The sequence below is a fragment of the Globicephala melas genome, chromosome 7 (assembly GCF_963455315.2).
Source record: "Globicephala melas chromosome 7, mGloMel1.2, whole genome shotgun sequence".
Lineage (NCBI taxonomy): Eukaryota > Metazoa > Chordata > Mammalia > Artiodactyla > Delphinidae > Globicephala > Globicephala melas.
In genome coordinates, this window is record NC_083320.1 from 62,358,657 (window position 1) to 62,375,509 (window position 16,853).

Consider the following 16,853-nt stretch of genomic DNA (forward strand, 5'->3'; position numbering starts at 1 on the left):
GGAGCTGCGAAGCAGAAAAGGGTCTTCCAGGTGTTGTCAAGAAGAAGGCAACCTTCCAAATAGGGTTCAAAGGCTATGCTTATGTAAACTAATGTCTTAGCGTTCCTATAGCTCTTCTCAGTATTCTTAGAGGTCTTCCCTGATGTTTTTTGTTGCTGCTTTTGAGCTTTCATTCAGACTACATTACTTATTTTACAGATCCCTCATTTTGAATGGAACTCTATGGCACTGTCAACAAAGAATGCTCGAATGGACTACCTGAGAGAACGGTTATTTGGAGAAGGCAAATCATCATCATAGTTTTTACTGAAAATTAGTTATCATGGTGCGTCATATTTGGACTTACTTTAATTAAGTGGCTTGATTCAATTAAAAAATAATGTAGAGTTGATTTCTAGGTCAATTAATACCTATTAAAATAAACAGACATTTTACAATGGACTACTTTCTCTACTATCTAGTTGGGAAATTGTTTAAAATTCTTAATATAAAAGACATGTAGCTTTTAAGAAACTTAAGTAGTTTACAGTTCATTCTTTGAGTACATACTATGTGGCAGGAACTATATTATTTTATTATTTTTAAATTTTTTAAAATTTAAATGAGACCCATTTATTATACTCCTTAAATAGCATTTCCAAAGTTTTCTTACAGCATATAATCTTTTATATAATGCATAGGATTCTTGTTATATCTTGAAGCATGAGGAAAGGTTTTTGCTATTTTAAACATTTTTAGAAAATGCAGATGTACATATTTCATTCTCCAATTTCATTTGTAATAGAAAACAAGTGTAAAGTTACCTCAACAATGCAAATGAAAGGATTAGTAAACTCAGATTTAGGAAGCTTCTTTACAGTTGATTGAGACAGATTAACAAAAGGAATACTCTGTTCAATTTAAGATTTAATTTCTTAGACAATGGTTTTAAGCTATGATCATTACATTGAAGATTCAATAACTTTGAGGTTTTGATTCCCATTGCTAATCTCTTGGACAATAACATAGTGGATAATTTCTACATGAATCTCTGTATAGCCTTTTTAAAAACAATAAATTAAAGCCCTATTATCCAAACAGACCACCTCCCTATCTATTATGGTTTTTCACCTTCTTGTTTATAGCTTAGACAGTTTGAAGAGATTTAACCGTGTTGCTAGACAACTAGCTCCTGAAGCATAACGTATTTCTTTCAACATTCCAGCCCATTCTTTTTTATCATCTTCATACCTGATGGAGAAAAAGAAAGCAATCAGTAAGTTGTTTTTAAGTAGATAGTTCTATAGATTTCCCTGTGTTGAATATACAAATGTTGTTCTCCGAGAAAACCCTACTGGCTCTTACCCAGAGGAGGATGCACCTGACTTGTAGACTAACAAACACTTGAATTCCTCCAAAAGTACGCATTCTCTGAGCATATGCCCATATTACTGGCATGGTATTTGATCTGGATGCTTAGGCAGTTAAGCCTTCTGCGGGAATCAGAGACCGTCCAGAGATGACGGGTAACAGACAGGCAATTAATCTTTCACCTTTGGACTGCTAAAGATGGCTGGTCCCCATGAGTCAAGGTCACCAAAGAGTAAGAACTGGGAAGAGCAGGGACTGTTAGTCACTTTGATTATGATTTCAGCTGTTCCCATACATTAGTGCTTAGCATGGTACATGACACTAGTGGTCACTCTGCAAGAAGCCATTCTCTTTCCCCTTTATTGTCCTGTGTGAGTACTACTCTTGCACTTGACATTAGGTAAGAACTGGTTGTCCCCTCTGAATATTCAGGGTTATAAAGATACAGACAACTTGGGTTCCTTTGAGACCTGTGTGCTTTTCCTCTGCCTGATGCCTGGAATGCCATCTCTGCATGAGAAACTCCTAAACACTGCTTTCTTTCTGAAGCCTTTCTCACCTTCCTCAAGCAGTTTGTTGTTTTCTCTTCATTTCTCACAGTGTCCTTTGTATGGTATCCATTATAACAATTATCCTTCTATTTTAATTTTTTCCCCTATATTTATGTCCTCAACAAGCTCAAAAGTACATATATCTTATTCACATTGCTATCTTCCCTCCTCCAGAAGCTATCAATACTTGGCACATAGGAAATACTCCCAAATCATTCTACAAGGAGTGAGTGAGATTTAAAATAATTTTAAAATTAGCTGATGCCTATCTGACTTACATCAATGGTCCAAATTTAACAGCTGTACAGCTGTACTGTGCACTGAGTGATTTTTATGTAGGGAAAAGTAGACAAAAAATATTTTACCACTAATCAGGAAAAGAACCTTGATTATCTATATAAAATTTGGAGCAACAAATTAAAAGATAAAGAACAGTTTTAAATGATCTAATGAAAAAGTGACCACATTTAAGCAATAGGAGGTTGAGGTTAAATGAGGCCTAAAAGCATTTGCTTCCTGGCAGTTATATTTTTTACTTTCAGCTTGGTCAGTCGTACATAATGGAATGATTTCAAGAAAAAATATGAGAAATGGAAATTATTTTTTACATCACAGTAAGAGGGTCTATAGATTTAGAATGTAGTACACTGTTATTTTCATCTCTGCATGTGTGAATTCACTAGTAGGAAGTTGAGGGCAAGTGGGTAGCTACTTCTCTGTAGGTCAGTGGCTTTCAACTTATCGCATATCAAAGTCACCTGGAGGGCTTGTTAGAACACAGTTTGCTGGCCCCTACCCCCAGAGGTTCAGTAGATCTGCGGGGTGAGGACTAAAGATTTGCACATCTACCAAGTACTCAGGTGGTGCTGATGCTGCCTTGGGAACCACTGCAGATCATTCGTTCTCAAACTTGACTCGCAAATTGGAACTACCTGGAGACGTTTAAAATGTTGATGCCTGGATCCCACCCCTAGAGATTGGCTTTTTTAAAGTTCCCAAAGTGATTCTAATATGCAGCAAGGTTTGAGAATTATTGCCCCAGATTTTATTACCTAAATGGAAAATACCAGTACCTAAATTTAAAATTTTACAGCCAAGCAGATAATGATGAATGCCCCCTCCTCTTGCCTTTCCCAAATCCAGTGGTTCCGAAGTTTGTTTGCACATTAGAATCATCTGGGGATCTTTTGGAAGTTCCAAAGCCCAAACTAAATCCCAGGTCAATTAAGTCACAATCTATAGAGGGGAACAGAGGCAGCGTCAGTGCTTTTTGAAGTTCCCGAGGTGATTCCAATGAGCAAGCAGTTTTGAGAAGCACTGCCTTAATCACAAAAATAAACCATAATCAGAATCCCTACTGCTAAAATTACCAGGAGATGCTGTACTTTCCTTTTCTGTCTACAGTATTCTGTTGAAGCAACTTGGCTTTTTTTTTTTTTTTTTTGCGGTACGCGGGCCTCTCACTGCCGTGGCCTCTCCCATTGCGGCGGAGCACAGGCTCCGGACGCGCAGGCTCAGCGGCCATGGCTCACAGGCCCAGCAGCTCCGCGACATGTGAGATGCCCCCGGACCGGGGCACGAACCCGTGTCCCCTGCATTGGCAGGTGGACTCTCAACCACTGCACTATCAGGGAAGCCCGCAACTTGGCTTTTGAGCACCATTAGGATCCAGAGTGGCTCATGTGGTGTTCAGCTGATAGCACCATTCCTTAACATCAGTGTTTCTCAAGGCTTGCTGCATATTAGAATCACCTGGAAGGTTTTAAGAACTAGTGATGCCCAGGCCCTGCCTGCAGAAACTGATTTAATTGGTCTGCATGAAGGCCCAGGCACTGGTATATTTTAAAAGCAGCAGGGGACTTCCCTGGTGGTCCAGTGGTTAAGACACCATGCTCCCAATGCAGGGGACGTGGATTCAATCCCTGGTCAGGGAAGTAAGATTCCACGTGCCGTGCAGTGTGGCCAAAAAATAAATAAATAAAAGCAGCCAGGGTTAAGAATCACTGCCTGTTCACTCTTGGTACCTATCCCCATTTTCCAAAAACCCTAACCTTCCCAGCCCTCCATTATTTCATTTTTTTTTCTGCTGCTTTCCAGTCTTTTCCCATCTCATCCTCTTGCTAGGTCTAACCTCTTTCCCTGGAAATTTCCAGTTTCTTTATCTTCTTCCCTCTTTTTTGGAGGAAGAAAGGTAATAGTTAACTTCCTTTATTTTTTAAATAAATTTATTTATTTTATTTGTTTATTTTTGGCTGCATCAGGTCTTTGTTGCTGTGCGCAGGCTTTCTCTAGTTTTGGCGAGCAGGGGCTACTCTTCGCTGCGGTGCATGGGCTTCTCATTGCGGTGGCTTCTCTTGTTGCGGAGCACAGGCTCTAGGTGCATGGGCTTCAGTAGTTGTGGCTCGCGGGCTCTAGAGCACAGGCTCAGTAGTTGTGGCGCACGGGCTTAGTTGCCCCATGGCATGTGGGATCTTCCCGGACCAGGGATCGAACCCGTGTCCCCTGCACTGGCAGGCGGATTCTTATCCACTGCGCCACTAGGCAAGTCCCAGTTAACTTCCTTTTATAGCCACTTTTTCTTGCCCCCTACACAGTTAGTTACTGTTACAACATAAGGAAATGATGTCTGATGCACAAAATAATTGTTTGGTTAAGCTGCCAGCCTTTCAGCCTTCCAGTTTACCAGCTGGGAATAAGGCATGTACTGGTTCAGGTATAGAACAAATGTTACCTACTTTTCACTCTCAGGCTCAGTGTTATGCCTTCACTGATCACTCTTCCAAAGCTGTACTTATAAACTTAAATGTGTAAGCAAATCACCCACTAATCTTGTTAAAATTAAGATTCGGATTGAGTAGGTCTGGGTTGGGGCATGGGATTCCGCATTTCTAAGAAGCTCGCAGGAGATGCCAACACAGCTGGTCCACAGACCATACTTCGAGTACCAAGGTTCTGGACAATCTGGTGACAGGCCAGGTAAGGGCATCCAGACTTGGGAGTGGGGCTGGCCTTTAAACTGACAGGTAAAGCATAAGTCTGGCAGTTTCTGGATGAGTATACAGCATGAACTCATGCTCACCTCAGGCAACTGAGATCTACCTCCTGTAAACTTAGATCAGCAAGCATGGTGCCTGGGCTGAAGACAGCACATGTGGTGACCTGATAGTGACCAGACGTCTGCACACTGTATGCCCTGCCCCAGCTATGTTACTATGTGACTTTCTTCCGTGACACAAGTTGCACTTCTGCTCCCAAGACTTCTGGATACACTGGTCCTCTACGTGACATTCATTGCATTAGAAACTATGGTAAACTACACACACACACACACACACCTTTTTAAATACATTCATTTTAAGCTTAACTGTCAAATAGTTCAATTGAGTAACAACTTCAAGTGTTATACTTGGGAGACCTACCCAGCACCTATCTTGGAGGTCAAGTGGATTGCTACTTTTCACTTTTCTAAAAAGCTTTTATAACTGAATCCTCAGAAAATTGGAAAAATATTTAAATTAGATTCAAAATAGAGTTAATGAATCATGGAAAACTCAAGAGTTTAAGTGTTTATTCCAGACTCTGTCTTCTTAGGAAATAAAGTACTCTCTGGGAGAAAGGTAAGTGGTTTGGAAGCCTTTGCTCTACTGGATGCCTAGAGCGTTCATTACGCTTTTAAAGCTGGAAGGGAGCTTAAAGGATCAGTTGTCCAACTCTTAATTTCTGATTAAGAAATAGGCCCCGATAAGTTCTTTCCCAAGCTCACAGCTAACTAGAAGCAGTACTTGATTAAGTAAGTGGCAATGTGTAAAGGTTCAGCAGGTTCAAAGAGTGTTTAGTTTACTCTCAAGAAGTAGGATACAGGGCTTCCCTGGTGGCGCAGTGGTTGAGAGTCCGCCTGCCGATGCAGGGGACATGGGTTCGTGCCCTGGTTCGGGAAGATCCCACGTGCCGCGGAGCAGCTGGGTCTGTGAGCCATGGCCGCTGAGCCTGCACATTTTGGGAAAGTCTGGCTTCCTATTCAAAATTGTTTTATCTTATTTGATTTAATATTTGGTTCAGAAAATTGGAGTGAAGAAAACTTACTTCCATATGTCATTGACTTCAGTGGGTGCAAATTCTTTAGACTCCAGCTGAATCATGGCAAAACCACCAATGGCATACAGGGATCCAGCCAGGCTGACCAAACCGATGGAACTTCTTTCTTGGGGAAATTCTGTCATTACTTCCCACCTAGGAATTATTGAAGATACAGTTAATGTAAAACTTTTAAAAATGCCAAATGTATTTACTGAACAATTATAGGAAATTATAATTAAAAACTTCAAGTAGCATAAACATCCAAAATTAGAAGATTAAATTTGCTACTGGAAAATATCTAAACATTCCTTTATTTGAAAGATGTAACCAAATTAGATTTTAAAGCCCTCAATATGTCAATCCAAGAATACTTCACCTTCATTAGTTAGCACCTTCAGCAGTGGTTATCAAACTGTATGCCATAAATAGTGGAGCTTTGAGGGACTTCCCTGGCGGTCCAGTGGTTAAGACTCTGTGCTCCCCCTGCAGGGGGCACGGGTTCAATCCCTGGTTGGAAAACTAAGATCCCACATGCTGTGCAGCGTGGCCAAAAAAAAAAAAAATAGTGGAATTTTGGGGGGAAGTTCTAGGGCTCGTAGGCCCTACTGTGTTGGATTTCATTTGAATGCTAATACAAATTTTTAAAAACTCTGATCTCCATAGTGTCTCAAGAAATCTCCAAACCCTTTTTTTTTTTTTTTCCGGTACGCGGTCCTCTCACTGTTGTGGCCTCTCCCGTTGCGGAGCACAGGCTCCGGACGCGCAGGCTCAGCGGCCATGGCTCACGGGCCCAGCCGCTCCGCGGCTTGTGGGATCTTCCCAGACCGGGGCACGAACCCGTGTTCCCTGCATCGGCAGGCGGACTCTCAACCACTGTGCCACCAGGGAAGCCCTCCAAACCCTTTTTAAATAAAGCATGTGATAAGAATAGTTTACAAACCAGGGTTGGAAATTTTCTTTTTAATAGTTTATACTTCATCCTTTTAAGTAAAGGATTTAAGGAAACTTTTAATGTTAATAGCTATATGAAATAGCATCACTAAAGATAAAATCAAATTAATTGGAAGCATCAAGAGTCTAGAATGAGTTAGTCATATTGGTAGCTCTCTTCCATTACTCTGGCATAAAGGTGGACCTCAGGGCTTCCCTGGTGGCGCAGTGGTTGAGAGTCCACCTGCTGATGCAGGGGACACGGGTTCATGCCCCGGTCCGGGAGGATCCCACATGCCGCGGAGCGGCTGGGCCCGTGAGCCATGGCTGCTGAGCCTGTGTGTCTGGAGCCTGTGCTCCGCAACGGGAGAGGCCACGGCAGGGAGAGGCCCGCGTACCACAAAAAAAAAAAAGAAGGTGGACCTCATAGTTTTTCTCTAAACATATCTGTTTCTCTAATTATAAAAATATATGTACATTATACAAAATCTGGAGAAACAGAAAGGTACAGAAGAAAACAAATATCACCCATGATCATGTCCTTCAGACATAATCATAAGCAATATTTTGCTATAATTTTGTCATTTTAAAAAATGCGTATAAATTTAAACATCCATCTATGCATATGAACAAAACTAAGAACATAGAGTATTTGCAGTTTTGCGTGCTGCTTCTTTAACTTCTTATAACTTGAATTTTTACCCATATTATATAGTCTTCAAAAAAACATGATTTTTAACGATCATAAAAATCTAATTCCATAAAACTTCCTTGTAATTTTCAGATTAACTAAAGTCTGTTTTGTAATCAGGCGTACATGGTTCCTTAAAAAAGTAATAATAATGCTGTAATTTTTTCCTCATTGCTAAATAAGGAGCATAAAAACTATATACTCGGGCTTCCCTGGTGGCGCAGTGGTTGAGAGTCCGCCTGCCAATGCAGGGGACACGGGTTCGTGCCCGGGTCGGGGAAGATCCCACATGCCACGGAGCGGCTGGTCCTGTGAGCCATGGCCGCTGAGCCTGCGCGTCTGGGAAAAAACAAAAAACAAAAAACAAAACAAAACAAAAACTATACACTCATCTAGATGTGTGAGCTCAAAAACTTGAAAAGGACTAATTCTATGTAAAGAATATCTGTCAAATATCTTTTACATTAACTTTAAGCCAATACAAGCTTAAAAGTGAAAAGAAAATTATAAAGAACACAAAAGAATCAAACATCTGAAGCATTACAAATATCACAAACTAAGTGGAGGTCTTTTTGTCCTTAAAGAAACTACATATTTCAAATCGAATAAACTTACAGAGAGATATATATCCATTTATGTGTATATAATTATTCAGAAGTATTACCTTTGCATGACTAAATTCACAAAGTTAATAACAAGTAAGGATAGATTGATCACTCCAACATTTACTTGAGGGTCATGTATTCCAAATTACAAACACACATAATGCATCAAAATGTTAGGCATTTCACACCCATAACACCAAAAGAAACACAGATGAAGACACTTCCTCTTCAATCCTTGCCTCCCTTGCCTCTTCTCCCCATGTCCTAATTGGAAAGCTTAATTTTTATCCAAAGTTAGAAATTAAAACATATAGTGATTCATATTCTGTAGTAAGAGATGGCAGCTTACTTATTGGTGGTGAGGTCAAAAGCTTCAACTGAAGCTGAAAGACCATCTTCAGTGACGCCTCCAGCAATCACAATTTTGCCTTTATGGACTGCCACTCCAAACATGGAACGAGGGGTTTTCATTGGAGCCAGATCTTTCCAGTCTCCTCTTTTGGGGTTGTAGGTAAACATCCTGTTTGTACACTTTCTGTAAACATAAAATAAAACAAAATGGTCCTTTTAGAAGCTTTCTTTTTTGAAAGAAGCAACTTCACTAATCACCTTTGCTTCTCGTTTGAAATATGTAGTATAGTGAGGATCAGGAAAATTCTTAATCTGAACATATATCACCAAGCAAAGGACAATTCCAAATATGAGGACTAAAGCTATTTTAAATCTTAATTATACTACTGGAAGGTAGGGTCCTTTACTTTTGGCAATTGCCTAGAGACCCAGGCAGAGTAATTTTAATCCTATCTGCTACTAAATTCAATACACAATAGAGTTAACAAAAATTCATAAACCCTTTATTGTGCCTCAGTAACAAAAACGTTTATTCATTTCATTATCTGAATATCCTGAGAATGAATCAGTTAACTTAAGAAATAACTAGGTGTGAATGTACCTATTTTAAATGTAACTGCAATATGATGGCTCATTTTATTTTAGTCTACCACTAATATACCAATGCATTTTAAGAAATCTGGGAGTAAAGATTAGACAACTAGTCATCTGAGCTGATGAGTAATGAAAACAATTTTATATGCTAAATGGTACCAGAAAAACCTGGACTTACCTGAATTATCCTTCTTAGTATGTTGTTATGATTCCATAATTTACTGATGGGAGTTCGAATTCCAAATAAGAATTGATTAACTGGATATATTTGGTAAAGCCAAAAAGCAACCAAACAAAATCTCAACTTTTTGTGAGGACAATTTTTTTTAGTTTTATAAAAGACCAGATATCTGGAGTAGAAGCATTTCCTCTAATATATGACTATGAGTATTATCTTAAAACTTCTCCATAAGAACACGATCCAAAATCATGTTCTTCAAATGCAGTGGCGATAACTAGTATAATTCAGTGCTTATTTTAGGTAATGACTCTTTTCAAAGTTCTTGACTTTGGCATTTGTCAAGCAATGTTCTGGGGTTTTGTTTTGTTTTGTTTTGTTTTTAAAGGGAACTTTATTTATTTATTTATGGCTGCGTTGGGTTTTCGTTGCTGCGCGGGCTTTCTTTAGTTGCAGCGAGCAGGAGTTACTCTTCGTTGCTGTATACGGGCTTCTCACGTGGTGGCTTCTCTTGTTTCGGAGCACGGGCTCCAGGCACGTGGGCTTCAGTAGCTGTGGCACGTGGGCCCAGTAGTTGTGGCGCACGGGCCTAGTTGCTCTGCAGCATGTGGGATCTTCCCGGACCAGGGCTCGAACCCGTGTCTCCTGCATTGGCAGGTGGACTCTTAACCACTGCGCCACCAGGGAAGCCCGCAATGTTGTTTTGGTTAATCATATTTTCCAAGATTAATGTATTCTTACTGACAAGACCTGCATGCTTCTTACTGACACATCAATTTCCTAGTTACTAATACTACTTGAAGGAAACAATTTAAATCATTTGGCGGAGTCACTATGTTTCCAGTCATAACACTGCTTAATACAGATTTTCCATTCTATTACTCAGGAAAAATGTTCCAAACAAGATTTTGCTCTGAGTGTGTTTATAATATGGCCTTCCTTTAAATGTTTATTTGATGGGAATATCTGGCATCAAGGAGGACATCAAAATTTCAGAATATATTATCTTTGAATATGGACAGACTGTATAAAAACCCTTTGCTTTTAAAAATCATATTTTCTGTAATATATGTCATTTTAATTGAGTAATAGTCATTAACTATTAACTGCACAACATACAGTTCTTTAATTCTAGCACATTTCCATATTTTACTCTCCTTTCCTGCTTTGCCCTTAAATTCTTAATTCTGACTCCCTTTCCAGGATTGGGCATCTCTTGAACAAACTGGGTAAATGATACAAGCCAAATTAGACAGAGTTTTCAGGGGCAGGAAATTTGTTCTCACTATTGAAGCTAAAAATCTTCATTTTACCAGACAGGCTACTGGCTTAACTGACTGACTTCTGGAGCACTCTAAACTCACTTCTCCCTTGGGGGTATAAGATCTCTTCCCTAATTACCTATCCCTTGAGAAGTACCTAGAAAGCAAGTTATATGAAACTTCATCCTCTTTTTCTCATAAGAGACTGGGTGCTACTGGGTATATCAGGTATATCTATTCTGTTTGATCAGTGCCTGTTTGTGACCAGTTGTTAAATATTTTGAATATCACCTGTCCAGGAGTAAATAAGTGAAACATTGCTGAGGAAAGAACTGCCCCCTTTTCAGTCCCCAGTCACCAGTTTCAAACTCAACTACCTAAATTCTCTCTGATGAATGTAAAGTACAAATCCATGATTTTTAAGCACTATTGTTTTAATAGTTATATTTAAAATATTATATTAAAGAGATACACTTAATTTTTATCTACTTATGGCTAAATGAATAAAAAGCCCACTGGTTTTAATGTAGTAAAATATAATTATAAATTAGCCAAATGAAAGGCTTGATTATGTTCCTAAATGCTGCTTTTCCACTGTAAGAATGCTTATGATGGAGATATTATGTTTGTTCTTAGCAATATGCTGGGCATACAGAAATTGACTTTAGCAACTTTAAAACTGTATACAGTTTTCCTTCATCAATCATTTTAAATATCCTCCAATAACTTTTCAAAATTTTATTTTGAAATTTTACTTTCAAAATGTTATGGGTGAGAACCAAGTCCTATTTCAGCATGTAGATTCAAGTGAAAACAGGAACGAACCCTTGTAATAAAAAAATCACTTGGATATAAACCATAAGGAGAAGTCAGGGTACTTACTTGTCATCGGTCTTTCCTCCGAGACAATATATCATCCCCTTATGTGAAATCACACTATGGCCATAGACTTTGATAGGAAGTTTTTTAACTTCATTCCATTTGGCCGCCCTAAAATCAGAAGATAGAATTTATATGCTTTTAGTGAACTTCAGGTTCTAAAATTATGACTTTGATATAGGCACTCATATACCTGAATGCTTAGGAAACGAGAATGTCATGCCAACTTACACAGGATCATAGCACAATACTGAATCCAGCGAAGCCTCTGTTTGAAGGTCTTTGCCTGCAACTACATAGATTTTGTCATCTACTTCTCCCAGACCGAAGAGACACCTGGCTGAAGGCAGAGGTGGAAGTCCAACCCACTCAGATGCTACATTATCAAGCTGAAAGAAACAATATATAAGGAATTGTGGAGCTTGTTACAGGTGTACCAAAAAATATGCTATACTTTGTTGTTTAGAATTCATTGAGATAGTCAAAGTTCTCAAAAGTAAAACTACAACCCCAAAAGGATCATATTTTACCTTTGAATTACCGAGAAAAATGAGAAAAGCTACTTGACCTACCAAAATAGCTAAAAGTACTCAAACCTGCAGAACTTGAAGAAAGAGAAAATAAAATAGTCACCAGAGATTAGTTAAGAACTGTGAGATTTCTTGTCAAATTTTCTTCCCATGTTGCCTTGTTCAGGTTTGAACAAGGACTCATAATACTTTTAGGACACTGGGGAAAAAGAGGGTCACAGTATGTGACTGAACCCCGCATGCTATATTTAACATGCTCCCAAGCTGGCGCCCGGGACAGCTGGACCTGTCGCTCACTTCACAGACAGCTGGGGCACTAGGCATTATCTTTTTTCTTTCCTTCAACATTTTTAGGTTCTCCATGCTTCACTTTATTACTTCGGATATAGGCAGGTGTTATAGCCTATAACTTCCTAGCCTTTTTCAGGGAGTCATTTAAAATACCCTTCTCTCTCTCTCTCTCTCTCGTTTATGTTAGGAAGTAACTTTGCTTGTTTTTGCTACTGCTGGTTCTACAAGCCTAAGACAGCGCTCCAAGAGCCCACGCTCTGGGATAGGTGATTCTGATATGGCTGGCATCAGCTTTAGCACTTACTATTGGTAATTTTAAGATTTTCCACTTTGCATTTTAGGACACCAAAGCACAAGAAAACTGCTTTCTGAGGGTGCGCATTCACAGGTTTGTTGTCCTCTCTAGTGCTACTTCTATGCAGTCGAAGAAAAAGGAATAAAACCCAGAATAATTGGATACCAAGGATAGATGCAGATATTAAAGTCTGTGGTATAGGGAGGGGTCCTTATGGAAGCCTATCTCTATCTGGTCTAGTAACCTTGGTTAAAGCAAAGTACTATTTAAAACTAGCAGAGATGACCGGTTTGATCCCCACACATACACTGTTAGTTTGCAGTCACAAATTTCAACATCCAGACTGTGATCACTAATGTTTTCTTTTTTTTTTTTTCTTCTGCGGTACGCGGGCCTCTCACTGCTGCGGCCTCTCCCGTTGCGGAGCACAGGCTCCGGACGCGCAGGCTCAGCGGCCATGGCTCACGGGTCCAGCCACTCCGCGGCATGTGGGATCTTCCCGGACCGGGGCACGAACCCGTGCCTCCTGCATCGGCAGGCGGACTCTCAACCACTGCGCCACCAGGGAAGCCCTGTTTTCATTTCTTGAAAAAAATTATTTATCAAGAAAGTGGTATGTAGTATAGTACCAGTAATAATGAGCATTTATGGAGTTTTTACTCTGTGATAGGCTTCATACTAAATGCTTGACACAGGTAATCTCATCTAGTCCTCCAGGATAGGGACTTTTATTTTCTCCATTTTACATATGAGGAAACTGAGGTACAGAAAGTTTAAATAATTTGCACAAACTCACAGAGCTTTTAAGTGATACTTGATGCAAGCTATACAAATTCATAGTTTGTCTTTTTAAATGGGAACAGCAGCCATCATGATCCCAAACCAGAGGGTTTACAGCCCACACTACACAATACTGTCTACATTCCCATACTACCCCGGATAGGGCACTTCCTACAGCAGATGAGACAGTAGACTGCCTGCCAGGCTTTTTTACAGATGAGCTGTCAAGCTATTTAACCTCTCTGGCTTCAGTTTTCTCACCCTTAAAATTAGAGTTTGGACCTAGATTACTTTAAGATGTGGTGTTCAAAGATTTGATGAAACTATTAAGTCTATGGAAAAGACCAGCTCTTACCTAGGGAAAAAAATTCTCATAATCTAATTCTAGTATACAATCAAAGGTCATATGAATCCTAACTTAATACATTTTAAACAGAGGTGACCAAGCAGAAAATACAAAGCCTGAGATTCTCATACATATATTTTCTTGTGAGTCATAACCCTCTTTTACAGTCAGGTGTTTTTATCCTGGCATCTTGTCCCACTATTTGTGCCTTTTAGAAGGAGCAAGGCATGGGAAATGACAGGGAGTCGACCCTTTCAACTTTGTATAACCTTTTGTAGCCAAAAGGAACAACATCAAGCAGGTTTCAGAAATGAGAGGCTGTGTCAATAAAAGCAAGGGCAGTAACAGGATGGAAGAGAATAAAGATAAGGCTATTAAGTATTCTTTGGGTCTATGATTTCCAGGTATCTGTCTGTCTGTCTGTATTTTGATGTCATTTTTACTTCCTAGATAAAATTATTGCCTTTTCAATTGAATTTACCCTTCCTGAAATTTATCTGAATTTAAAATTAGGGCTTAGGAAATTTTCTGGCCCACATTCAAATACTTATAAAAATAAAATAGAAGCTGTAATCATATTTCATAGTTAACATTCTTTAATGGAACTTGGAAAATTAAGAACCGTGATTAACATGTATTATTACATTTTTCAAGATTAGAAAAAGCTGGTTAAAGAGTGTGCTTTAGGGCTTCCCTGGTAGTGCAGTGGTTGAAAGTCCGCCTGCCGATTCAGGGGACACGGGTTCATGCCCCGGTCAGGCAAGATCCCACAAGCCGCAGAGCGGCTGGGCCCGTGAGCCGTGGTCGCTGAGCCTGCGCGTCTGGAGCCTGTGCTCCGCAACGGGAGAGGCCGCAACAGTGAGAGGCCCACGTACGGCAAAAAAAAAAAAAAAAAAAAAAGAGTGTGCTTTATAAATGCACCGTATGTTACACACTTTGAAAGCATTCAGTGACTGTGGTATGACATTCTACACATGCTTATCTTTGGCCTTTCCAACTCAAGTGCCCATAAACCCCAGGCCATAAGTAGCCATGACCTAAACAAACTCTTTTGAACTATCTGTAAGCTACAAAGTACTGGTACTGACATTATTAAAGATGAAGGTTAAGCCACTGATTCCTTCATAAACTGGTAAATATAATGTGTTGATAATATGAAACGAACTCCTTTCAAACAAACTACAAAGAGTGTTAGTTTAGGAGGATGTGTTTTCTTGGAAACTTCTATGGTTTCATAATACAGATTAAGTTGCCAATATGTCTAAGTACAACTCTGATCCAAATAAATTTGATCATTTATCTTAAATATTTCTAAATACAATTAATCCAAATGAGTGACACTTGTGTAGACAGTGTTTCCTAGAAGGTAATCCAAAGCATGTAAAATATGTATACAAGTTCTTTTCATTTTCAACAAAAGTATATTTTAGGCAGTAACCATAAATAAGAGATGAAATGCTACCTCCAGGAACTTCAAATCAGTTCAAGGAAACTTGGAAGAAGGTAGAAAATCTGATCAATTATAACATTTTGTAATGTGTAAAGTACTTTGATTTTGGGAAATACAGTAACCTGTTTTTCAGAAAGAGGACACAAGATTAAATTTCGTTTTTACTAAAATACTGGACTTTAAAGGGTTACAGTCACAATCAACTATAAACATGACATTTTGGGTAAAATGCATAAAGAAAATCGTGAGCCATCACTTATACATTAATTAGAAACTCATTCTTTTCCAAAACGTTTATTAAATATTAATAGAACCTCATTCTTTACCAAAACGTTTATTAAATATTAACAAGCAGTTAACTGATTCAAATATTTGTCAGCCCTCCCTCTAAGTAATGAAAATTCAAGGGACTGGAATAGCACATCAAGTAGAATAAAATACAACCAGCCTGAATAATTCACAAGTCAGCTAACTAGATGGTGACTAACAGCCTTTCCTTTATGTCTCTACATATATGAAAATATCCTTTCTTACCTGGAAGAAGTACGACTGTAGAGGTTGATCTTTATTTTCTTCATCCACATAGAGGCCTCCTACCACGTACACTTGATTTTGCTGGGTAACAATGCTGGAATGATTTCTGGGGATCTGCTCAGCCAGTGCAGTAAGGTAGCATTCATTTTCCGTGGGATCATAAGCTACTGCAGCTGTGTCATTAACCAAGAGGATGAGGTCTTTGACAAACATTCCATGCCTGGGAATATCATTCAGGTAACCAGGAAGTAAATCTTCATCACCAACGTCACCATTCACCTCACTAGCCCCAGCCTTCTCTGTGTTTTTGCTAGGTTCTGGGAGTTTGCCTGCAAAGGCGTCTTTGAGAACTTTGATTTTTTTCTGGAGTTCTGGGTTGCTTTTAATTATATCATCTTTCTCAACGTGATCTTTAAAATATTTTTCTGTCATAAGGCGAAAACGGATACAATCAAACACTTCGCTAAGGTTTTTAACCCTGTTTTCTTTGTCTGTTCGCACCCATTTCATCACTGCCTCAAATACAGCTTCTTCCTTTTCTACATTTAGGCTGTCATTGGAAATGACTGAGATCAGCTCCTGTGGAGACAGTTGCATGAAGTCCTCTTCCTTACAAATCTGTAGAAAGCGATCAGACACAAATTCACGGGCAGAGATGGCGAGTCTCGGGCAGTCAAGAAGAAGTCCTAATCTTAGGATAGCTAGACAGTTACCAGGAGCAAGTCTTTTCTGAAGATAAGAAACGCAGACAGTGAACACGGAGGGGATCTGAAAGCGGCTGGCCAATGCAAAAATATCTTGCACATTTCCGTCGTTGAGATCAATACTGGCAGAGTACAGGTACTTAATGATTAAATCCAGTACAGCGGGATCCACATTATCTAGTACTACCTCCTTTTTTTTTGCCTCATCAATTTCAGATAAAAAATACTCACGGAAGTAAGGACTACAAGCTGACAAAATCAATCTGTGGCAAGGAAGACTTTTGTCACCTGCTTTTAGTGTGCAATCGATGAATTTTTTCTCATCCAGGAGATCTTTTAGACCATCCTGAAGAAGGGTGGATTGGTAAAGCCGCAGTTCCTCTGCAAGTTCCCGCTGGGAATCCATTTTGTGAGTAACCTGGGTAAGGAAGGGGACACTAAGGCCTTAGCTCCTC

The 16,853-nt window shown here is 39.3% G+C and overlaps 2 protein-coding genes across 5 annotated transcripts in view; one reads left to right on the forward strand and one right to left on the reverse strand.

Annotated features, from left to right (window-relative positions):
• FASTKD1 (FAST kinase domains 1) overlaps positions 1-1,061 on the forward strand; it is a 34,408-nt gene extending 33,347 nt beyond the window's left edge. For all 4 annotated transcript variants that reach the window (XM_030852454.3, XM_060302286.2, XM_060302285.2 and 1 more), the window contains one exon: positions 199-1,061. In XM_030852454.3, coding sequence (XP_030708314.1) covers positions 199-300 — 102 coding nt within the window. In that variant the 3' untranslated portion in view covers positions 301-1,061. The remainder of the gene's footprint in view (positions 1-198) is intronic.
• Positions 470-16,853, reverse strand: KLHL41 (kelch like family member 41). Its single transcript, XM_060302287.2, has 6 exons — positions 15,695-16,853; positions 11,700-11,857; positions 11,472-11,579; positions 8,554-8,739; positions 5,985-6,131; positions 470-1,230 (listed from the first exon to the last, which is right to left on the reverse strand). Exons 1-6 carry the CDS (start codon positions 16,802-16,804, stop codon positions 1,119-1,121), a joined length of 1,821 nt encoding a protein of 606 aa, XP_060158270.1. The 5' UTR covers positions 16,805-16,853; the 3' UTR covers positions 470-1,118.